Source organism: Callospermophilus lateralis, chromosome 5 (assembly GCF_048772815.1).
Source record: "Callospermophilus lateralis isolate mCalLat2 chromosome 5, mCalLat2.hap1, whole genome shotgun sequence".
Classification (NCBI taxonomy): domain Eukaryota; kingdom Metazoa; phylum Chordata; class Mammalia; order Rodentia; family Sciuridae; genus Callospermophilus; species Callospermophilus lateralis.
Window position 1 is genome coordinate 148,571,671 of NC_135309.1, and position 24,098 is coordinate 148,595,768.

The 24,098-nt window shown below is 34.3% G+C and overlaps 1 protein-coding gene across 2 annotated transcripts in view; it reads right to left on the reverse strand.

Moving 5' to 3' along the window:
- Fyb1 (FYN binding protein 1) overlaps positions 1-24,098 on the reverse strand; it is a 111,264-nt gene that overhangs the window by 19,195 nt on the left and 67,971 nt on the right. Inside the window, exons 4-14 of one of the 2 annotated variants that reach the window (XM_076856201.2) lie at positions 17,987-18,033; positions 15,738-15,757; positions 15,276-15,310; positions 14,283-14,403; positions 11,456-11,615; positions 10,811-10,955; positions 6,014-6,030; positions 4,885-4,951; positions 3,917-4,054; positions 2,201-2,226; positions 1,091-1,157 (exon numbers count right to left, since the gene is read on the reverse strand). In XM_076856201.2, the coding sequence (XP_076712316.2) occupies positions 1,091-1,157; positions 2,201-2,226; positions 3,917-4,054; positions 4,885-4,951; positions 6,014-6,030; positions 10,811-10,955; positions 11,456-11,615; positions 14,283-14,403; positions 15,276-15,310; positions 15,738-15,757; positions 17,987-18,033 (843 nt within the window). The remainder of the gene's footprint in view (positions 1-1,090; positions 1,158-2,200; positions 2,227-3,916; positions 4,055-4,884; positions 4,952-6,013; positions 6,031-10,810; positions 10,956-11,455; positions 11,616-14,282; positions 14,404-15,275; positions 15,311-15,737; positions 15,758-17,986; positions 18,034-24,098) is intronic. The other variant, XM_076856203.2, reaches the window with a different exon arrangement.

Here is a 24,098-nt window from a genome sequence, read left to right on the forward strand (position 1 = left end):
CCAACTTTTTATTTGTCCTTCTTTTAGTATAACAGGGCATTCTTGTTTTTATACACAGTATTATCAGATCATCTCACATATTTGGTTGAAAATCTGGAAGTATCCTACCATGTAATGTTCTATCCCAAAATAATTTTCAAAAGGTGCTCCTTTTGCTCCTTTTGTATTAACAGATTTTCAAACAATTTTGGAGGGGCAGGGTACTGGGAATTGAACTCAGGGGCACTTGACCACTGAGCCACATCCCCAGCCCTATTTTATTTTGTATTTTATTTAGAGACAGGGTCTCACTGAGTTGCTTAGCACCTTGCTTTTGCTGAGGCTGGTTTTGAACTCGTGATCCTCCTGCCTCAGCTTCCCCGAAGTTGCTGGGATGACAGGTGTGTACCACTGCGCCTGGCTCAAACAATTTTTTTTGTAAAATTAAATTGAAACCTCAGTTAAGCTGGAGAAGGTCTCTATTCACCGTTGACTTTTTTTTTTCCTCTTATTTTAAATGGAACTTTTGAGACTCTGCTTTTGTGGGGGGGGGGGAAGAGATATTCCTTAAAATCCTTTAAAAAAAAACATTTCTCTCTTTTTTTTCTCCTTCATAAAGGAAGCTCTCAGATGGAGGATAGAAGTGGCTTGAACAGAAGGGTGAGGGCTGAGATATAAGGTAAGGAGTATATTAAAGGCAAATTTCATTTTGGGATAAGAGTAAAAATAAGGAGAGATGAATTATTGAAATGGTTTATGGTAAGAATCTCAAATATATTTCCCAGTGAAGAGCACATGAATGCATACATCAGTGAGTTACCAAGTCAGTGAGGTTAATCAGGAGACAGTTAGCAGAACCGCAGAATCAGGGTATGGAGAAGGAAAAGGGGCGGCAGAAGGTAACTGGGGAGAAGGAGGAGGATGGGGACAATTGGCTCAGAGACCTTGCAGAGAGTTAGAGCTGAGAGCAGAAGGAAACACAACTTTGGCAAGAGCTTAGCCACGAGATGGCACATAGTAGATACACATCCCATCAGGATTTTATTCCAGTTGAATTTTCTAGAACAATCTCATTCTCAATCCTTCATTATAAGAAAAGTATTTTTATTACCTCACTTCTGCTGGTGGAGCAGGGAAATCTGAAGCATCCACATCATCATATACTTCTTCTCCCACGTCTAACAAAAGACAGAAGATCAAAGACTAAAACACTATTCACTTAAATTTTGATAGGAGTATTCATTGATGTCTTTAATATAAAGATTGCTTCAAGAATAAAAGCCAGACGATTTCCTGGAGTCTGAGTACTTTTCTCTTACAAGCATTGTTTGCTACTCAAAATGGGGAGGTTCTTATCTTCTAAGTTGTATGCATTAAATTTTCCTCAAAAAAAAGAATAAATAAAGAAAAAACAATGATCATGATTCTATGATTATAGCTACCATTATCTGAATAACAACAACAACAACAAAAAACCAAACTCATGGTGCAGTGACTGTAATTATCTAAATATCCAGTAGTGGAATGAATGACAGGAGTAACAAACTGCTGAGAAAGAAATCACCATTATTGGCCACCAGCAATAGGAAATGGAAATTGAAATCCATATTCTGCAGGGTTTGAAGCACTTCAATAATATGTATCATTCTATGTCTATGCCTGTCTGTCCTCTAAATACTTCCGTTCTACTTGCTGATCTAGATTTATTTTGTTCAAGGTAAATTTAAAACTTTGAAAGAACTGTCTCAGCAGATCAAAAGATAAACTTGACTAAAACTGCACAAAGAAAAAATGGTTTAACTTTAAATTTTCCAAATATAATATAAATTATGTATAAAAATTCAAAGAAATTAGATTCAAAAGGGCCTCAGTGGCATATAAACGGGCATGCTTTTATATGCGAGAATCCTATATATCAAGTGTGGACTGAAATGGGGCAGAGAGACAGGGAGGACATTGATGTTCATCTCTTCTACTTATCCCCAACTCCACAGTGTTTTCTGGAAGATTTCTTTTAAAGCGGCTGAACTTTGTCATTTTCTCATTTTATTGTTGAGCAGCCGTGGCCACCCAAGGTGAAGTTGCTTGCATGAGGTCACATAATTTATTATATTCAAAGTCAGGACTTTAATGCAGATACTGTAACTGCATCCAATGTTTCCCACTACCCCATGTGCAAGAAATAAAGATATAAAATATATAATTAGTTTTTGTTACTTACCCAATTGCTTAGGAGGAGAAGGGAAACTGGAAAGAAAATAAGAACACAAATTTAATCAGTATAATATGAACCTAGAAAAAATGATTTCTTTATATGAAAGAAGTGTGAACAGGCAATAGCCCAGAGGTTTAAAAAGGTTAATTAATCTGTTGACCATCATTCCTTTCTTATCCTCCATTGTTCCAGAGTTCTAGTATCTGTGCATCAATTTGGAATTTAACAAGACTTTGTTTTGCACCCCAGTGTTGGCCAAGAAGAGTAAAAAATCAAGACAGTCAATTGACATAAAATATATAAATGCCCACAGTCATTGAACAACATTTTCAAATTGTTCTGAGGTTTGTACATATTATTGCATCAGAATAAATTAAATGGACTTCATATTTTGGAGTCATTTATGACATACATATCACTAGTCCAAAACTGTTGAATAGAATTAACGAAGAAAAATGCAGAGTAAAAAATCAACAAAGGTCATGGGAATATGACCATATTTCCCCAAATGCATATAATATTCCCTCAGAGCAGGAGAATAGTGAATAAGAGAGGAACATCCACTCAAACTAAAGAGTGAGAGCTTATTAATAGAAGTGATCTGAAATCAGAATTAGGTTATGTTTAGTTGCAACAGAAAAACAGCTTTGTTTTTATTTCTTCCTGAACTGTGGATTCCAAATACACATAAACACAAACACAAATCTTTGAAAGAATAGTGCATAGGATAGAAATGACTTATGAGACTGTGAGGTATCATTAATTAAAATAATCCAAAATCAGAATTGGGTGAATGGAAGCAGAAAAAAATTGGTTGGTTATTTTATTTCTAAGTAAAAATTACATATGAGTAATGCAATTCAAAGATTTATTCTAATGTTTTCTTAAAATTTCAAGAACACTGTTTATTGACTGAGGTCTTTTGGTGTTTCATAAAAGGTTTAAAATTGGTAATTCTATATGGAATTAACAACTTTACCTCTAGTGAAATGTGGTGACTACATTAGGTACATATAAAACAGATTTTCTTGTGCCAGGGAACATGAACCTTCAAATTCATATGTAAGGATTTATACTAAAGGGTTATTTTTGGATGGAAAAAGAAAATGGATGCCTTAGGCTTCATTTAGGCAAACTTGAGATATTTAGATAATTTTAGTATAGGAGGAATATAATTCAAATAGAACTAATATATTGCTGTTGTGGAACAGAATTACAAAGACTTTAAATATTATATTTAATGAAAAGAAATTCTAAATTGTGCCCTTTAATTTTAGCAAATTCATTTTTAACAGAGAAATGAAAATTTGAAGATTTGTCTATATAAAATACAACATATTTTACTATTTGCAGTGCTGGAATTGGAATTACAAGCTTTTAGATGGAAAGTTATAACTTAAAAAAAAAGCCCCACTAAATGGTATATTCATGTGTGTGTGAGCATGTGAGGGTTTGTGTGCTGTGTGTTGTGTGTGTTTGCGAAAAAAGTAAATTGTCTTTGAATTAAATGATGATTTTTCAATACTTGCGCTTCTCTTACGTAATTAATATGTGAGTTTAAGCATGACACCATATGTGAGTCTAAGATAATTAATGGCCAATAACATCAAGATGGTTTAAGCCTATCAGGATTTGATTATTAGTTATAGAATATTAGTAGCATTTAATTCAATTAAAATTAGTGTAGTTATTGTGCACTGAGTTCAGTTGGTGGACTCTTACGATGAACCTTCATCATTGTCTGACTCAGAGACTTTACGTTTCTCTCGTATACTTTTCTTTTTGTCATTTTTTCCCTTTATCATCTTCAAAATCCCCCAGGACCACGTGCTACTCTTCTCTTCCACCTGTGGTGTGGAGCTTTGGAGCATGCAGGCATTAATTAGAATGAGATAACCAGCAGACCATGAAAACATTGTGTGGATATCTAGATGTGTTATAATTACACTGTCAGGTAGCAAGTAAACCAGTAATCAATGAGGTGGTGCTATTAAGCCTATAGATCTTGTGTTTGAATATTGTTTCTATTAGGTGGATCATATTTTCTATTTAGTGATATATCTTGACTCTTAAAATATAAAGTTAAGTCAGAATTAAGTTTAAAACATTGATTTAGCTTTATATATAATTAAAATTAAGAAATTAATTGATCTTAAACTTTAATATGCTATTTAAAAATGGCAAGAGAAAAATTATTATTAAACTAAAATATTATTATTCCCATAAATTATCACAAATATTAAGATGTTTATTACACAAGCTAAATTATTAACTAATCAATATTGGTTCTGCCATTGGTAGCAAATAATCTAAATTTACTTGGGTTGTTTACAATTATGTTCTTATACAAATATAGCCATGTAATTGATAAACACTTCAGATAGCATTGTAAAAATAAATGATCAATTTAATAAATAAACAATTGGAAAAAGTGTAAAAAAATCTACAACACTTATAATTTGTACCTGTTTTATTTCTTTTGCCATCATTGTTGAGATTGTTCCAAACAATCTACCATCTTTATTAGAAGTGTGATTCAATTACAATTCTTTTTGATTAAACCTTCAAATCATTTTGGGGAATGAAATACAGAACACTGCTTTCTGCTTTTTATCTTAATTGGAAATTAAAACTAAATTTCCATATGTATATAATATTTTGCAAAAAGGCAACCCACTGATTATTCTTACCCATCATTAGAATCTTCCTCTTCTATTCCATCATAAATGTCATCATCTAGTGGTGGTGGTGGGAACCCTTCATTTGGATTAGGGAGGAAATCCGTTAATTTTATAATATGATCACATACAGATCAATCATATTTTGATAATAAATTTTTCTTATTTGACTGGAGAACTTATTTCTTTTCCATACAAACCACTTAAAAAGACAAAACAACTAACTAAAGAACCTCCTTAATTTCCCACTCTATATAGATAGTAGGTAACTTCATTTTTTTTGTTTATCATTTCATAAAAATTTGGGGGGCAGAAATGATAATGAAGAAGGAGAGATAAAATTAGGTGCTCTGAACTTGAGATGAAAGTGATGTGGAAGAATAAACATGAGAAAAAGAAAAACTGAGTACGGGAGGTATTCATGGCAGAGAATCAAGTCAATGAGAAAAACATTTAGTTAATAGTGAGCAGACATTCAGAAAATAATATGGATCAGGATGTAAGTGAAGAGAATCCAACAGATTGAAAGGTGAACCTGTAAATGTTGATGGGTTACAAAACAGGAGGAAAAGAAAGATGATATTTTAATGTTTGCATGTTAAATTTAAGCTCTTTCTTGACTCATCTATTATAGTATACTCTTTAAGAATTTTGATACTTTATAAACATTTACTTAATAAAGTTTCACCAAATATGTTCTAGGTACAAGAAAAGGTACAATGAACTTGAAATTTAACTTTTTGTATGAAAACTTGAGCTCTATTTTGTTACTAAGAAATTCAGGGGTCTTTTAAGAGCCACAGTCATACAACCATATAAGCTGTTCTCTAAGCAAGCATATTTTTACACATAAAGTGGCTTGCTTTTAGTAACTGCTTGGATAGTTGACACAAACCAACACCACCTTGGATACACTAAAAGTGGTGTCACGCTGGAATTCACAACAAATTTGAAAGAAAAAAGTGAGTTGTTCAGAATCACTCGGTGACCATGACTAGCATCCAGATCATTAACTCTCAGGCCAGTGTTCTTTCTCTACATTAAGATCTTCTTCTATATTGGCAAACTAAATAGTTTTTATTAACATACTAAAAATGTTGTAAAGAAACTTGTAAACATTGACAAAAATTGTGTGTCTTACCTCCACTTCCACTATGACTGTGGTTATGTGAAAAAAAACAGAAATATGAAATTAATACATGAGTTATTTAGCTCTCAGGAAGCAAATAATATATTGTAATAAATAATATACATTGAGCAGTTATACAAAAGATAAATAACATTCCATTTAAAAGTCACCAAGATGTGATGTGAAGAGCAAAAAAAAAAAATGTTTCTTGTGATAACAGCTTCATAATAAGACAACCTAGCAAGACAAACAAAAAACAAAAATCAAGTGAGTTACAATACTACACATTATATTCAATTCAATGATTCTGTTTTTTTTTTTTTTGGTGGTGCTGAAGATTAAACCCAGGGCCTTGTGCAAGTGAGGCAAGCACTCTACCAACTGAGCTATATCCTTATCCCCTCTGTTTGCTTTCAACATTTTTCTATGAGGCAATTTTCAAATTATACATTATTGCATAATTCCACAGATTGACTAAAAAAATACCCTGAAAGTACTATTCTAGAAGTCATACAGAGTTATTATCATTGAGCTAAATTCAATGATCTTTCAATATCTTAGAATCACAGCATTTTACTTTTAGCCAAATAACATTAAACATCTTTATTTAAAGAAAGAAGATTTAAAACACTGAAACCTTCATGGGGAATTTTTATGGCATGGCCCATGACTCTCTAAATCCAGATTATCTCTATTTATTAAATTATTCACTCCTAACATTCTATACTTTATCTATTTTAGTGCTTATAATGATATGTTTTCTTGCCTATATCTCCCACTCTGGTATGAGTTATTTGAAAGCAAGGAAAATGTAGACTGTGAGAACTGGAAAAAAACTCAGAAGTCATCTGTTCAATCAATGCCCTATTTTGCAAGAAAGAAACTGAGGCTCTGAGGATTTAAGTGACTTAACCAAACCCACTTCTACACCTAGTTGTGCTCCCTATACCCCTCACTTTTGACCTTTGACTTTTGGCCAGCAAGGGATATCAGTTTGGTCTCACAACCATACAGGAAAATTATATACTCATATCTGATTTCTTTTTTTAAAAAATTTTTAAATAATTCTAATCAGTTATACATGACAGTAGAAAGCTCTTCGAGTCATTGTACATAAATGGAGCAGAATTTCCACTTCTCTGGTTGTACACGAAGTAGAATTATACCATTGATGTAATTCTACCATCTTTCCTACCTCCTTTACCCCTCCCCCCATACCTGATTTCTGAATGTTAACAGTCAATTGAGGAAATTGATCTGATGCAGATCTTTGGTTAATTAGAAGTAAAACGTACTGTTGCTAATGGAACTTCATAGGAAAACATGCTATAATCATTGTACTATATACATAAGAAACTGACTATGTAAAGAAGTTAAAGTATACACTCTACTTGCTCTTGAACCATTTTCACATCTATTTTCTCTGACACTTTCCTCAGAGCGTGAAGCCAGCAGTTAGAATTAGTTTGCATTCTGGTATGCTTCATCTCAGAGATTCTCATACTCAATTTCTAAGAGTGGGGTTGTCATAAGCAAGGGGAAAAGCTGCCACCTACTTATTTCCCTCTAGGGCAATTCTTCAACTTCCTAAAATGACCTGTTTAAAATATAAAACACTTGACAGGTGAAGGCGAGGGAGTGAGAGAAGAAGAGAGGGGAAGAGAGAAATTCATGGAAGGAAAAAGATTTGCTGTGTGATAGAAGAGTGCTACGTTCATTCCCAATTGTCTTTCCTTCACAGTCATTACAGAAACCGCTTTAGTTGAGAAGAAAGAGGGAAGGACAGCTGTCAGAGTCTGTGCTTTCAAGTCTTGTGCCTGCTCTCAGAGTCTGAAGTACACAGCCATCTTCTCACCCTAAGGAAATCAGGAAGCAGCAGGTAGAGGGTATAGGGAGATGGCAGACCTGGGAGGAGGGCGAAGTGCCTCATGGTGATGGTGACTTCTCTCCTTATTCTTGCTCCAGCAAGCTGCCGGCTACACTCAGCATCTTCCCCTTTTCTGCTAAGGACAAAGCCTGTTCTGTTATGAGAACTCTGCTAGCAGCAGCTGTAGTTTCAAAAATAACCCATGTATAGAAAGAGTTTCTTTTTCAATTTTCTTATTAAATATGCACGGGGAGGGGTAACTGTTAGTAAACATTGTGGTGTTATAATTAAGAGATCAAACATTAAAACTGTACACCAACCTATCCTTTTATTAAATAGAACACTTTTCTGCTCCATGTTTACTAACTAGAGCATGTTGTTTAGAATGAAGATATGTATGAACTGGATAAAAAAGTAGGAATAGTTTTGGGATATGTTTTCCTATTATGGTTAAATTATGCTTTTAGGAACATTATTCCTTTTCTATTGATTTATTTTTTTTCTTGAGTTTGCATACCAGTGAAAATATGTACTTATTGCAAATGGGGTTCTTTAAAGCCCCCCAAAGAAATGCATTTTTTTTAGAAAAGCAAATAAGATAAAAAATACTGCATATTAATTGATAAATATTTGACATATTTATGTCCAAAAAATTCTGTAAATTGAAGAATGTTAACCATTGGGAACTTCATCTGATGCCCAAACAAGGTCAATGTGCTTCTTGTTATGAAGGTCAGTATATGATCTGCAGACTATAGTGCATGCTTTGCATGTGTATTTTGTGTAATTTATGGTTATAAAATGGTGAGAAGGCCTAGGAGCTATAATTTAGAAAGACAAAACTACCTCAAAGCAACATCATGAGAGTGAATGATTACATAAAGTAAAAGGTCATAAGAAGGAAATTTAATTCTTCATATATGCTTTATAAGTATGTCACTAACTTGGTGCTTTTACCATTTATTGATACTTTTAAAAGTTTCTCCTTTTCAATTTGAGTCATGAACCATGCATACACAGTTTTACTCAGGTAAAAATTGTGTTTTTTTTGAGACATTAATTGAGATTTATTGATTTCATAAGGTGGGCATAGAAAAATGAGGACTCTTATTTAGGCTGGAAATTTTCCTACTACTTTCCCTTCAACTTGAGGGCATTCTGTCTTTTAAAGGAAACAGAAGACATTGGAGGAAAAAAGAAATGAAAGAAGAAAAGGAATAAAAAAGTACAGAAGAAAGGACAAAGAAAGATCAGAGCCAGGACAGAAGGAAGAGGAAGGATGTAGAGAGAAGGAAATTGAAGACTGAGGAAGGCAAGAAGGGAAGAAAGGGTTCCTGGTTTGAATTTGGATAGTTTTCCTTCTCCAAAGGCCCATGTGTCAAAGATTTGGTCCCTAGAATGTGGGTACGGGGAGTGCTATGGACTTGTAAGAGTTGAGGCCTGATGGAGGTTTCATAGGTCCTGTGGGCAGGCCCTGAAGGGAATTATGCACCTCAGTTCTTTCTCCTTCACCCCCTACTTCCTGCTTTGTAATGTGAGCAGTTTTCTCTGACATATGCTCCCTGTCATTACTATCTGGCATCTTTACCAGAGGCCCAAAGTAATGGGACTGCTTGATTTTGGACTGGAACATCCAGAACTGTGATTAAATAAAACTTTCCCCTTCATAAGTTAATTGCCTCAGGTATTTAATTATAGCAATGCAAAGCTGATTAATACAGAGGAATGAGGGAAAAGAGAGCCGATCTCTTCTTCTACTTCTTCCAGAAACAGTGTCTTATTCTAAGAAGGCATTCCTATTATTATTGGAGGGGAGATCACCCTAACTGAGTGGAGGATATGGCCATTAGAAAATTGTACCCTTAGAGGCCAGGCACCGTGGCACACACCTATAATCCCAGCAGCTCAGGAGGCTGAGGCAGGAGGATCTTGAGTTCAAGGCCAGCCTCAGCAGTTTATCAAGACTCTAAGCAACTCAGTGAGACCCTGTCTTTAAATAATACAAAAAGAGGGTCAATGATATGGCTCAGTGGTTAAACACCCCTGGGTTCAGTCAACTGTATATAAAAAAAATTTATCCTTAGTTGATGTTCAGGGATCATAGGGAACTGAAATTTGACATTTAAAGAGTAAATTGTTGGGCGAGGCAAGCTGGATCACACCTGTAATCCCAGTGGCTTGGGAGGCTGAAGCAGGAGTATTGCGAGTTCAAAGCCAGCTTCAACATCTTATTGAGACCCTCAGCAACCCAGTGAGATCCTGTTTCTAAATTTTATATATATATTATATATAGGTTGGGGATTTGGCTCAGTATTTAGGCACCCCTGAGTTCAATCCCTAGTACCAACAAACAAATAAAAAACTGTTGTCATAAAAACCATTTTTCCTGGGGCTGGGGTTGTGGCTCAGCGGTAGAGTGCTCGCCTAGCACATGTAAGGCCCTGGGTTTGATCCTTAGCACCACATAAAAATAAATAAATAAAATAAAGGTATTGTGTGCAACTACAACTAAAAAATTAAAAAAAAACATTTTTACTGTTATATTTTCAAATAATAATGTATTTAGTCTTAGATTTCAGAGTAAAAAAAGGGCTAACTTTTTTTTTTCTTTATGTTTTACCAAATCCTATTTGCTTTAGGAACATAACTAAGATAAGACACTAATGAATACTACAAAACAATGTTTTGCAATGACAACACATTTGACATGCTCTGGCAAGTGGCCCACTATATTTTAAGTAGCATTTGATACATAAAACCAAAAAGTAGAACAGAAGACTATTTAGTTTTCAGTGACCTTACACGGACATTGGGTTGGTACAAGTGGCGATTTAGTGATAGAGAACATTAGGAAATACAGAAGGTAAGATTCTAGGGTTTTGAAACATAATCTCCAACAAGGAGACAATCCCGTCTGTCTTACAGTGTGTGCTGGCACATACCTGGTGCTAGTATCCTGCTCTGCAACGTCATCATATACTTCTTGGTCATCTTCCACAGGCTTTGATGATAGAGCACTGAGAGAGGATTTCTTCCGTCTCAAGGAATCATAGTCAATTTCTACAGCAGTTGTTTTAATATAGCCATCTACCAAAAAGGAAAAGACTTAGGTTTAGGCAACTACCACTTAAAATTGTGAATAAAATATCTGTTGCACATTTGTTCTTTAAAATTTCCCTTTATTTACCTGCTTTCAATTCTGAATCATACACTTCCCAGGTGGATACATTTTACTGTATTCTGTCAAAGGTTTATCCTATTGTGTTTTGGGGTAAGTCTAGAGTATATTTTAAAGATTCAAAAATGAGCCACATGAAACATTTCCCCCAATTATCACATGAATGAAGAAACTAATGACCTCTGACCTCCCTAGAATAATATACAGCTTTACATTGGTTCCCAGTAAGAATATAAATGATGTGAATATGGGTCCATTCTTGCCATTTTAGATTTTCCCACCTTTGTCCCAGTAACTCCTAACTTGATGGTAGTAGTTCTGGAAGAATATGAACATTTAATATTGACTGACGAAAAAATAAAAACAAAAACAAAAAACCCTTCAAAGCCATAGGGAAATGTACACTCACATGACCCCCTTGCTGTTCGGCCCAACCATTTTCCTTCAGGGTTGTCTGTGATACGGATTATTTCAATCTCTTCTCCTTGCTTGAAACTCAGTTCATTCTTTCCTCCTTTGACATCACAGCAAGCTTTTGCTAGATGAATGACTTGAATAGGACCCGTTAGCTACCAAACCAAACAAACAAACAAACAAACAAACAAAAAACAGGTTTCCTTGCTATCAGAAAAACTTAAAGAATGCAGTTTGGAAAGATAGATAAGCCCACAACTTGCTAACCTGCCTATATCAACACTTTAACAGAAATGAAGGGTAAATGTCATTCCTGGTGAATGTTCTGATAGGGGGCATTAGGGAAAACTCACAGAGGCCTCACAAGACCAGCAAAGAACAGGTGAACCAGTGCCTGGGGGCCAGGAGAGAGTGGCAGGGATCTGTAGTCCATAGGAACTGCAGGAGGCTTGCAAAGGCAACTCCTCATAATGGAATATCATTTAAATACAACTCCATGCTGAGAGCTTTGTGTTTTTTTTATGGGATATGCTGGTGGTTTTTTGGTGAAGTGTTTTTCTTCTTTGCATTGTGTAATTATTGTTTCTCTTTTTCTTTTCCTCCCTCCCTCTACTTATCCCTTCCTTCCTTCTCTCTCTTTCTTTATTCATAATCCAAAAAATTGATTTGGTTCAATAGATCCAAGAAATTGACTGGACTCAGGGCCTTGTGCATGCTAAGCCAGTGCTCTACCATGGAGCTACATCTCCAGCCCTGGGAATAATCTAATTTAGATCATCAATTCTAAACTCCTAATTTCCTAATCTTAAATAGGTTTCTTGGATCTTTTGATATGTAAATATGCATTGTGAATTTTGAAGATGCTATACATTATTTTATTGAATTTTACAATGCCATGGTATTAATTACATATCACTAAGAAATTTTAAAACCTTAAATTATAGTATACCATGATATTAGACAGGCTCAGTTCTCAGACTTATCTAACTTTTTTTTTTTAAACTAAGCATCTATTAATATCTTTTGGAAGAAATATATCTCCTAAAGTCAGTCTTGACAAACTTTTTGAATTCATAGCAGCATGGCACTCTATTTTTCTTACTCAAAAATATTCTTTGAATAAATAAGTGAATAATGTAAAATTTATTTTTCCAAAAGAAGCAAAAGACCTCACATAATTCCTTGAAAACAATGAATAATATGTTCATAAAAAGTGTAACATACAGCTGGGTTTGGCGGTACATGCCTATAATCCTAACTACCTGGGAAGCTGAGGCAGGAGGATTGCAAATTCAAGGCCAGCCTCAGCATCTTATCTAGACTCTCTCTCAAAATAAAATTAAAATAATAGTCTGAGGATAGAGCTCAGAGGTGGAATGCTTGCCTGGGTTAAATCCCCAGTACTACAAAAATGAAAAAAAAATCATATAATTTCTTTCTCTCAAGAAGTTAATTTTCTTTACTTGAAAAATATAAACACTGGTAGCCATGCATTCTGAGTAAAACATTTTTATATTCAAACTGCACTCAGAACTTACTTATTGTAAGTCAGCTTTTCAAAAATTTAATAAGAGCATATAATAGATTCAGTGACTTTTGTGACTGTTTAGTTAATTCTACAACAAACTTTCTGTAAAAGTACTATTTATTCTTGGTTCACAGAATAAAAATTAAAAGAAAAAAATCTGAGTCTTAGAGAAGTAGTAAGCCCAAGGTCATATAGTTCATATGTGCAGGTGATTTTTGAATCCACATCTGTTGACTCTATGTTGTGTTTTCTGCATCATGCAGTTGAATCTATAATTTAATGAATAAATCTACTAGGAAATTCTATGCAAATCAAGTTGTTTTAATTCCAATCATATATTAAATGCTTCAGAAGAGTAAATATTTAAAGCAAACCTGATATGAATTTATGAAAATAATTTTTTAAATTCAGATAATTGCCCTAAATATACTTGAGATGCCAGACCCAGATCAGATGGGCTATGTTAACAAAGATGGCATAGTCAAGAAAGGACAGCTTGTGAGAGTAGTGTTTTGTGATGGTTGTAATAGAAGTCACACAAATATCAGAGATCAGAGAAGACAGAGATCAGAAATTGAGATAGACCAACAGGGATGAGAAACAGCAGGTATCAGATGTCTGCACGTACACTGGCTTAAAATAAAGGCAAAAATCTCAGTCAGAGCTGGGTGTGGTGGTGTGCACCTGTAATTCCAGGTACTCAGGAGGCTGCTGCAGGTGAATTGTAAGTTTGAGGTCAGCATGGCAATGGAGCTGTGGTTATAACTTAATGGCAGAACACCCCTGGACTCAATCTCCTGTACTCAGGGAAAAAAGAAGTAAATCAAGTCCAGATACCAGCAACTAGAACAGCTGAAAAAAATGTCATTCTGAGATAGTTTGCTTCAATCAGGAGGCATTTGTGTCCTTTGCACAATTACATACAATGCCACCAGAACATCTATGTGTGTGATCCTATACTTTTGGCCTAAATAGGCTAATAGGAAATGTATAATGGGGAAAGCCAAGTTGAGTTAGTAATGAAATATTCATTTACTTAATCAACGTAAGATCTCCTAAGGACCCACTGATTACAAACCCCCAAATTGGATTTTATTGTATTTCATCATATTACATTATTTAGTGCATGGGTAAGATAATGTATGAGACCAAAAAAGTACTGTCATGAAGATACTTTTTCAAAACAGTGATTAAGTAATTCTCCTACTATGTAAGTTTTCAAGAATGATGTCCCAGCCATGTGAAATTGACAAAAGGATGTTACTCTTTCGCCCATCAGCAATCAAGTTCTTACTTTAAATTTCTTCTTTAATTCTTGTTCTTTCTTTTCTTTCTCTTTCTGTTCCTTTCTCTCTAGTTCTAATCTCTTCTTTTCCTCCTTTTCCCGTTTCTTGTCTCTCTCTCTGGATGTTTCTCTGTGAACACAAATTTTAGGTTGTTTGTCCATCAGCAGGTGTCAATGGGTCAGGGCTCACTACCTAGAGAGGTTTCTCCACAAAAGAGAAAATGCTCTCTGAAGTGTAGATGAAGGTCAAAATCCTGGATGTGCAAAATTGTTTTTAAAATCAGTAGGAGGCATACAGCTGGGACTATCTTCTAGGGGCTCTGCTTCCCATTACAACTTGTGACAGCAAGTAAAGAAACTGATTAGAAAGACCCTGTCTTTGCTGCATGTTGGAGAAACAAAATTATTAATCTTCCTCTGTCTTTCATGAGCATGCATTCACAGGTGCACATGTACCCCTCGATTCAGAAACTTCAGACAAAATTGGTTGAATAAGAACTAGGTAAAGAAAATTAAGATAGCTGGGCTCAACATATGATTAAAAATACATTCATGTTTACTTTTACCCTAGAAATTCATTTTGGAGCCATTTTTAACATCTTTCCAGCAAGATGAAACTTTGGCATGTGGGTACTGTGCTAACTGCTTCTCACCGGCCACCAGTGCCCAGATGAAGAAGGCATAATACATATATTAATTCATTTGCTCAAGGACACACAGAAATCAAGAAATACAGATTCCTATGTCTGATTCCCTGCCTGTGGTCTTTCTCGTAGTCTGCAGGTCTATAGCCTTTCACACAATCACTTGTTAATAGAGTCCTCTATAGAATCCTTAGAGAAATAAGGAAATTTAAGTTCTTTGTATGGAAATTATCATTACATGCCAATCATTTGAACAAAATGAACTTGTCCCCCTGGTGTTGGTATATACCCACACTCCCTCTTACAAAACATATTCATCTTAGAAGAAAACTATTATGGTAGAAAATATAGTTCATACATGTCTTCATATGTTTCTCCTTCACTTTCTTGTTCCTGTCAAGAAAAACATAGATAATGATTAATTTCAATTCTTCAAAAAGGTAACATGAGCATATTTCATTGATCAAATATTTTGTTAAACAAGATTTTGCAAATTTATGCAATTTAAACATAAGTAAGTTTGGCTTACTTAATTTTCTTTTAATCTTGAGAGATTAGGAAAGCAAGCACAAAAGGATTTCATTTTTTATCTTGCTGTATCATTGAGATATGTAGATAGACATGTTTATGTTCAGCACCACAACACTACCATGAGTCCATGTACTGATTGGTCTTTAATGTCTCAAGCATTTTGAATGAAGATTATAAGTAGAAAAAAATCACTGCTCATAAAAATTTTCATTTTGCTTATAAGCAAATAACAATATTAAATATTCTAATGATAACAGTACAATATAGCAGAAAATTAATAAAAACTGACCTCATCTAGAGTTCCAGTACCTAAAGGATTTGAAAAAAACAAATTTAATACATTGTTATTAAGAGGCACTTTAATATGCGATTTTCGGATATAATCTGATAATACTTGAAACAGTTCATGATCTTACAGAATTCATGCATTAACAGAGATATGAAGCACAAAATAGAATATGTCTTAGATCCTTACTATGGCTTTTTTCATATTTGTAATTGAATTATAAAATAATTTTATTTGCTTTCATAAAATAATGCAAAAGCCAAAAAATTATAACATCATTTATTCCTTATAAGTAAGGCAGACTCATTTGGTTCTATGGGCTCACGTAAAACAAAGCATTATTTAAAAAAAAAATCACAAATAGTTCACACTTTTGACACATTTGTTCCCTAGGGTTTTTCTTTAATGTATCAAATACATCAAGTTAATTAGATTTTTAAAATATTTTGCTCCTTGAGAGTTTTGTATAATATACACTATTCCCAATACCAAGACATAATGCAACATTAAGAGCAATAAGTTGGTAATACTAAGAGCATTTTAGTACAAATAGTGAAGTGTTGGTATAAGATCAGACAAATAAACCAATGGAACAGACCAGAGAGTTCAGAAACAGATACAAATTTACATAGACACAGCCATATACACATTTAGAGTTGACAGAGTATAATGGTGACACTTTAAATTAATGAGAAAAGGATGGATTGTTTCGAGTACAGTAATTAGAAAACCAGCTGTCGATATGAAGCAGCAAATCTAGATTCCTACTGAATTCTCAATGGGTGGGGGCAGTGAAGATGTTAAAGACCTAGATACAACTGATGAAGTTCACAGAAAATAGAAAACAGTTTTATTTCCTAGAAAGGAAGACTTTTTAAACAAAACTTAAAAACCACATAATGTAAAGCAAAAATTAATGAATTTGATTATATCCAAATTTATGTCCCAGGAAGGACAGCATGGACTAAGTTAAGAGACTGCAAACAGAACCGGAAAAAAATATTTCCACTGTGTGAAACTGACATGAAATCAATATCTACAACATAAAGGAACTCCTGAAGGTGAACCGAAAAAGATAAAACTCCAGAAAAAGTGGTCAAAGGATAAAAACTGGCAACTTATCAAAGAGGGAACCACAAAGATAAGTAAAAGAAACACCAAGCTCAAGAGTAAGAAAGAAAATTATAAAGAAAATTAATATGAATGAAAATATTGAAATTTAGATGAGATGTAATTTTGTACATATAAGACTGAGAAAACACTGGAAAGCTTCACAAAAATGCCACATGCAGCACCATGATCAAGTGGGGTCATCCCAGGGATGCAAGGTTGGTTCAACATACGTAAATCAATAAATATAATTCATCACAACAATTGACTCAAAGATAAGAACCATTGATCATTGCAATAGTTGCAGAAAAAGCATTTGGCAAGATACAGCAATGCTTCATGTTCAAAACACTAGAAAAACTAGGGATAACAGGAACATATCTCAACATCGTAAAAGCTATCTATGCTAAGCTCCAGGCCAACATCATTCTAAATGGAGAAAAATTGAAAGCATTCCCTGTAAAAACTCAAACGAGCCAGGGATGCCTTCTTTCACCACTTCTACTTAACATAGTTCTTGAAACACTGGCCAGAGCAATTAGACAGATGAAAGAAATAAGGGATATGAACAGGAAAAGAAAAACTCAAATTAGCACTATTTGCCAATGATATGATTCTATACCTAGAAGAGGCAAAAAATTCTACCAGAAAACTTCTAGAACTAGTAAATGAATTCAGCAAAGTAGCAGGATATAAAATCAACACCCATAAAACAGAGGCATTTCTGTACATCAGTGACAAGTCCTCTGAAAGGGAAAAGAGGAAAACTACTCCATTTACAATAGCCGCAAAAATAAATAAATAAATAAATTAAATAAAATAGCTTGGAATCAACAAAAGAGGTGAAAGATCTCTACAACAAAAACTACAGAATACCAAAGAAAGAAATTAAAGAAGACCTTAGAAGATGGGAAACTCTCCCTTTGTACAAACACATGTATCAAGTATACTAGGATATTTGTATGTGGCAGGCAAGGGGCAGAAAGGGAGTGAATAATGGGATATAAGGAAATAAATAAGTAGATCAAGAGAGGGATCTTGCCTGTAGTAATAGTGTTAATAACTCATCAATGACACTATGTGAATGATTAATTCAAATTTCTGTACTGAGGTAACAGATAAGATATTTTTGTGTCCCTTACCATCAGAGTACATGACACCATCTTGATTTTCTTCATTTACAGGGTTTCTGAAAAAAAAAAAAAGTAGAAGAAGAAATCATGAAAATGGAACAAGTAGATGCTCACCTTACAATGGAGAAGAGAACAAGAATTATTGTCTGAACTATTCTTTCCTCTTTTATACTTGACCTGATTGAAAACTTCAGACACACTAGAAGAGACTTTAGCCTATTCTATACGTAGCTGTTATGGCAAGAAATTGGGGAACTGAGAAGCTCAAGTACAACATAGTGGCCACAGAGTTAATCCTTGCTTCAGGGGAGTGATCACGTTGTCCATTAAATATGCAGTATACCAACTGATCAGTTCTGGGATTCTCAAGGCTTTGGATTGGTTCTTTGGCGTATATGCCTAAAAGGATTAATTGGTCCCAATCCCCAACTCCTTCCTCTTTAGGTGGTTTCCACTTGGCTTTACTTCCATGGTTGTGGTTTAGACTCCAACATGCTTCCTCTGCTTGACTCCAGCTGCTCTTAATATCCTTATCAATACCTGGACCCCCCAAATTCCTAATGTTTTATGGAGCCACCTCCCCATCTCATTTTCTACTCCTTTTCTCAGATTGATGAGCACAGCTGAAAAAAATCACCCGTCTTATTGACTCTGTACTTTACACATAATTGGCATCCAGTCTCAACTCTAGCCTCAGTGTTATTCTATAAACTCATTACTTTTTTTTTTCTTAGTTAACTTTCTCTGGCACCATCCTTCTCAATGCTTGTTAAAAACCTTCACTACTTTCTTCAAATCTGCTATTCCTACCCTTTCCCCTATAATCAGATGACCTTATTTCTTACTTCACTGACAAAATAGCAATAATTAGATATGAATTCTCTTAAGAAAGTAAACTTATTCCCTTAACTCACAAACTCATCTGCAGTCATATCTGCTCTTACCTTCTCCCTACAAAGTCCTTCTCTTCGGCTCTGTTCTGAATCCTATCTGATTCTCAGTTACTATCCCCTTTATTCCATGTGCTGTAATGATATTTATATTCTTTTCCTTCCTTTGCTCCCCATCTCTAAATATCTGAGTCATTGTCTTCTACCTTATTCTATATTACTCTCTTCCATTAAAAAAAGAGCTATCACATCTCTGTTTTTCTGAATCCTTTACATTACCACAAGATAATCCTATTTTTACAAGTCAAGCTACAAAATGTCGACTCTACTTCCTTTCTTCCTGATCATTTCTTCATTGACCACAATCTGTCTTCTATTGCTACTTCTTCACACTAAAACAACTTAAAAAAATCTTACTTACCAAATCCAGTGTACACTGCTTAGCCAGACTCTTACATTGTTGTTTTATAATCCTTGACAGGACTGGCCTTTGTTTGTTTCTGTAAGAACTATCTCCTGGCTCAGTTGTCTCTCTGGCCACTATCCCACAATTTCCTTTGTAGATTTGTTTTCTTTTAACTTCCTCTCTAAGTGATGATATTATTTTGCCTTTGTGTTCTGGCTTTTTTTCCCTCCCTGCCACCTGCCTGACCCCAACCACTCTACTATCGTCCCTGAATGGTTTCATATACTACCACAGCTTCAGGTCTTATCTTAATGTTGGTAATTTCCATGTTGGAATCCCTACTCCACACCTTTTTTTTTTTGAGTTTCAGCCCATTTTATATTAACTCAGAAACAGGTTTCTTTTTTCCATGCCAACCTACACCTGTTCTTGCTGTTCTTGTCTTAATGAATGAACCACAATTCCAAGCAAGCTTTAGGTCATCCTGTATCTTTCACTTTTTTTTAGCCTCACATTTATCATCAAATTCTGTCAGTTCTCTGTATTTAATATCTCCTATAATCCCCTTTCTTCTTCTATCTCTTGCTTCTCTCCTGCTAGATGTTGAGAACAGGATTACATTCTGGTTATGGCCTCTTGCAGTAGGCACCTGGCGAATCTTGTAGCCATCAGAATTGTTCCTCCTCTTCCCCACACTGACATTTTCTTCTCTAATTTTTCCTAAAGTGATCATTCTAACACAAACAAAAACATGCTTGCCTCACTTTCAGGCTCAATACTCACACCACTTAAAGAATTAGGAAAGAGTGTTACTTGTTCCCAATGCTGTTTACAAAACTAATCCCATTTGAAGTGTGTGTGCTGGAAACACCTTATCACTGACCATAAAAAGGATTCGTGTTTGTGGCTTCACAAGAATTTTTCTTTTAATTTAAACATTTTTCATGGGTTTTATTTTTTCTTTTTTGGAACTTTGGGGATATAAAGGCAGAGTGTGAAATCGGCATAAGAAAAATGAGCACCTCATGATTACATGGCTTGGTATGTGTCTGTCCTGCTTCCCAAGGGGATATATTTAAACACTTCTATGGAGCTCTCTTATTCTCAATATCTCCACTTCTGTACTTTATTCAGTGTTTCTTTTTATAGTTTTTGTTTGATTATTGTTTATGATAAAACATACATAACATAGAAATCACCATTGTAGCCATTTTAAAGTGTATAATTCAGTGACATTAAGTACCTTCTCCACATTGTATAACTATTTCACTCTCTAGCCTAAATTGTGTTTCATCACCCCAAGTGGAAATCCTATGCTCATTATTCAGTCACTTCCTGCCCCTTTCCTCAGCATCTGGCAACCATGAAATCTATTTTCTGTCTCTATGGATTTGCCTATTTTGAACATTTTCTAAAAATGAAATCATATAATATGTGACCTCTTATGATGGACTTCTTTTTCCAAATTAGCACATATTTTTACTGACATAACATCTGCACATATTTTGGGGGGTATGTTAGGATAATTTTATACTTGTATGTAGTGCGTGACTGAGTTAAGAGTAATTAGCTTTTTCATCTTCTCAAACATTAGTCATTTCTATGTGCTGGGAAACTTTTAACTCTTTTAGATATTTTGAAATAGGACATAGATTGTTGTAGACCATCGTTACTGTATTATGCTGTAGGCCACCAGAACTAATTCCTCCTCGAACTAACTCCTGTCCACTTTGGGTGTGGTTCAGGAAGAGTCGCTAAGGCTGTATGTGTCTGAGTTTCTACTTGAGGTGGTGGTGTTTATCAATTAATAATTAAACTTATATTTGCTTAGATTTCTTTTTAGATACATGTGAAGGCCAAATTCATCAATTTTTGACAAGACACCTTTTTCATTTTGTGAGTCTTTTTAGTCCTTGGAGGATTCAGAATTAAATACAGAAATGACTGAGTAGGCTTATCTCACAATAAAAAAAAATGTTGTGGAGTAAGTTTTATAATTATTAAGACAATATGTATCATCAACATTTTGAGCATTTGTCATATTTAAGAGTTGTTATATTAGACAATGTTCAGTTTAAGAATTGTGGTTTAAGTTTTTAAAATTCTAGTTGACTCCAGGTATTGAGTAAGGACTCCAGGTATTGAGCACCAATTGTTGTTCACATACCAAAAGGAGAGTCAAGTGTATGTTATGAGCTTCTGATGAAAGATTATGCCAAAATCCAGGGACAAGTCCTGCCAAAAAATCAAACTAAAATAAATAATAAAACAATAATAAAAAAAGAACCAAATTTCATGAAGTCACCTCTACATCCAACTGTCAATCTATCAGAAATACAGAAGAAAGAGGAACACTAAACTGCATTATACAAAGGCAATCAGCAGAAACTAGACTATGGGTGATTACAGTATTCACAAACTACTTGGCTTTCTCAACATAAATTGCAAGGAATAAAAAAATGACATGGAGGATAAACCTATGTCTTAAAGAGAAGTATAAACATAGAAGCTAACAAAGAGATGCAGATTTTGAATTCTTTCAAACTGAAAGCACACATGAACACGATGTTAAGAGACAATTGGAAATTTCAGCACTGACTTGATATTTTATATTAATACACAGAATCTATTTTTAGGGATATCTATGGAAGCTACTAAAATATTATGGATGAAATTATATGATGCTGGTTGATAGTTTAGAAAAGTATAAGAGAAAGAAAGAGGGTGAGAGTATGAATAAATCGAGACTGAGCATGTGTTCATAATCACCAAAGTCAGTGAGGGAAACATGGGGACTTATTATATTATTATATCTGCCTTTTGTATGCTTAAAATTTTTATAATAAATACACTTCTTAAAAAGTATAAGAATAATTTATTTGCAAATGTTATTGAAATATTTAGTAGAACTGGATGTAGTTTTATTTAATAGATTTATGAGTTATGGGGAAGGTTTTGTTTAGTGGGATCATTAAATTTGTCTCTCCGATATTTGAAATGCTTATAAAGGGAATTTAATATGTTATATTTTTACATGTAATGTGAAACTTCTAATGGAGTTTAGTAATTAAATTTATAAACAGAACAATTGAAAGAGTTTAGTCTGATCCATTTGAGCTGTCCAAATATTAATCAAAGATCCTCCTGAAAAGAATTCCTTAGATAAAAATTACTAGATGTGCAAATAGAATAACAAGTTATATAATGTAAACTAAAGTACTTAAGATAAACTAGGACTCTGAATCATTAACTTTAATGAATTGAATATTAGGTAAAAAGATGTATGTACTTTAGAGATCAAGACATACTGGCATTCTACAGAATGGAACCTATAGTACTTTTCATGGTGCGCAGGTTCAATGGATTCTGTTCTTTCACAGTTTTATTTCTCATATTTGCTCTTATATCAGCTTCTCATTTATTAATACTGAACTTGTGCCTCCTATGGACACTCTCTGGTTTCATTTCTCCTTGATTAGCCCAGCTTCCTTTATCTGAAGTAATCCTCTCTTCTCCTCATATGCTGTTGTGGCCCTCCTGTGCTGTGTATCCTGAACACAGCCTCTGCAGAGTGACCCCCAGCTCCCCAAAGCCCATTAATTGCTGCCTCCATGTGTCATCCACCCATCCTTTAACATGATTATCTTGGATTATTTTGAAATTATATAATAATTGCTTACGGCCTTCTCTTCTCACTACCAGACTGCAATGCCCTTGGAGAAAGGGGTTGTCACTTTGGTGGTTAATTTATTATTATGATTATCATTTTTAGAAAGCTATTAAAAGAAATCCTGTCATGGTAGAACTTTGATTTTTATGAAATAATGACGTAATAGTAACACCAAGAGACTTTTATTACTAAAGTGAATTATTATCAGTGAAAAAAGATATTGAATAGAAAATACCACTGGACTTACTTCCTAAAACACCTGAATTAATAACAAATCCTTGCAAAATAAAGGGTATTTGTGTAGCATATTCATATGTGTGTGCCTGTACATTTATGCAAAGCATTTATTACCCATAGATGTTTGCTTACACACATTGATTCATGGATCCAACATCTCTGCCATTTTATATAGGCTTCAGTTTATAATATGAATAACATTAAAATATTCAATAAATATGAAACAATGGCCACAATAGAAATAGCAGGCAGGAATAAAGGGAAAAAAATAAGAGAAATAGGTGCAAATATCCTGAATAAACCCAGACCAAACTGTCACCAATTTGAATAAACCCAAACCAAACTGTCTCCAATTGTTCAAAGTATTCCAGGCCTTGAGAAAAGCTGCACATAGAGAGTAAGAAAACAATGGAACTAGTCACAACCCAGACATGAAAACCCAGTAGAGGGAGGGGCCGAGGAGAAGAAAAGGAAACTTATCAGATGTGATAATAAGTCTATTCAAGAAGCCCTTTCACCAAAGTTCTTTGTTTTGATGCTATGGCATCAAAATAAAAGGAAAAGTGAAGTTAATTTATTATCATGACTATCATTTTTAGAAAGCAATTAGAGGTCTATTTCCTGACATTTAAAGATGTAAAGCTGTTGATCTTTAGACCTTATTTGCTATTCATGAATTTAGCTTTTAATTACCAGGTATTTTTTTTAAAGGAAGGAAGAGGAAATCTAAGTGGTGCATACAACTTTGTTCCATACCTGTCCTTATCAAGAATACAATCCTGTGACCTTTCCTCTGGAATATGCCTTCCTCACACTTAACCCACAAGGAATTTTAAAACTTTGACTTGCCTAAGACAAATATTTTCCAAGTGGAGTTAGGTAAGACTATCTGGCGGTGGTCAACTGAGATGGAAAGTC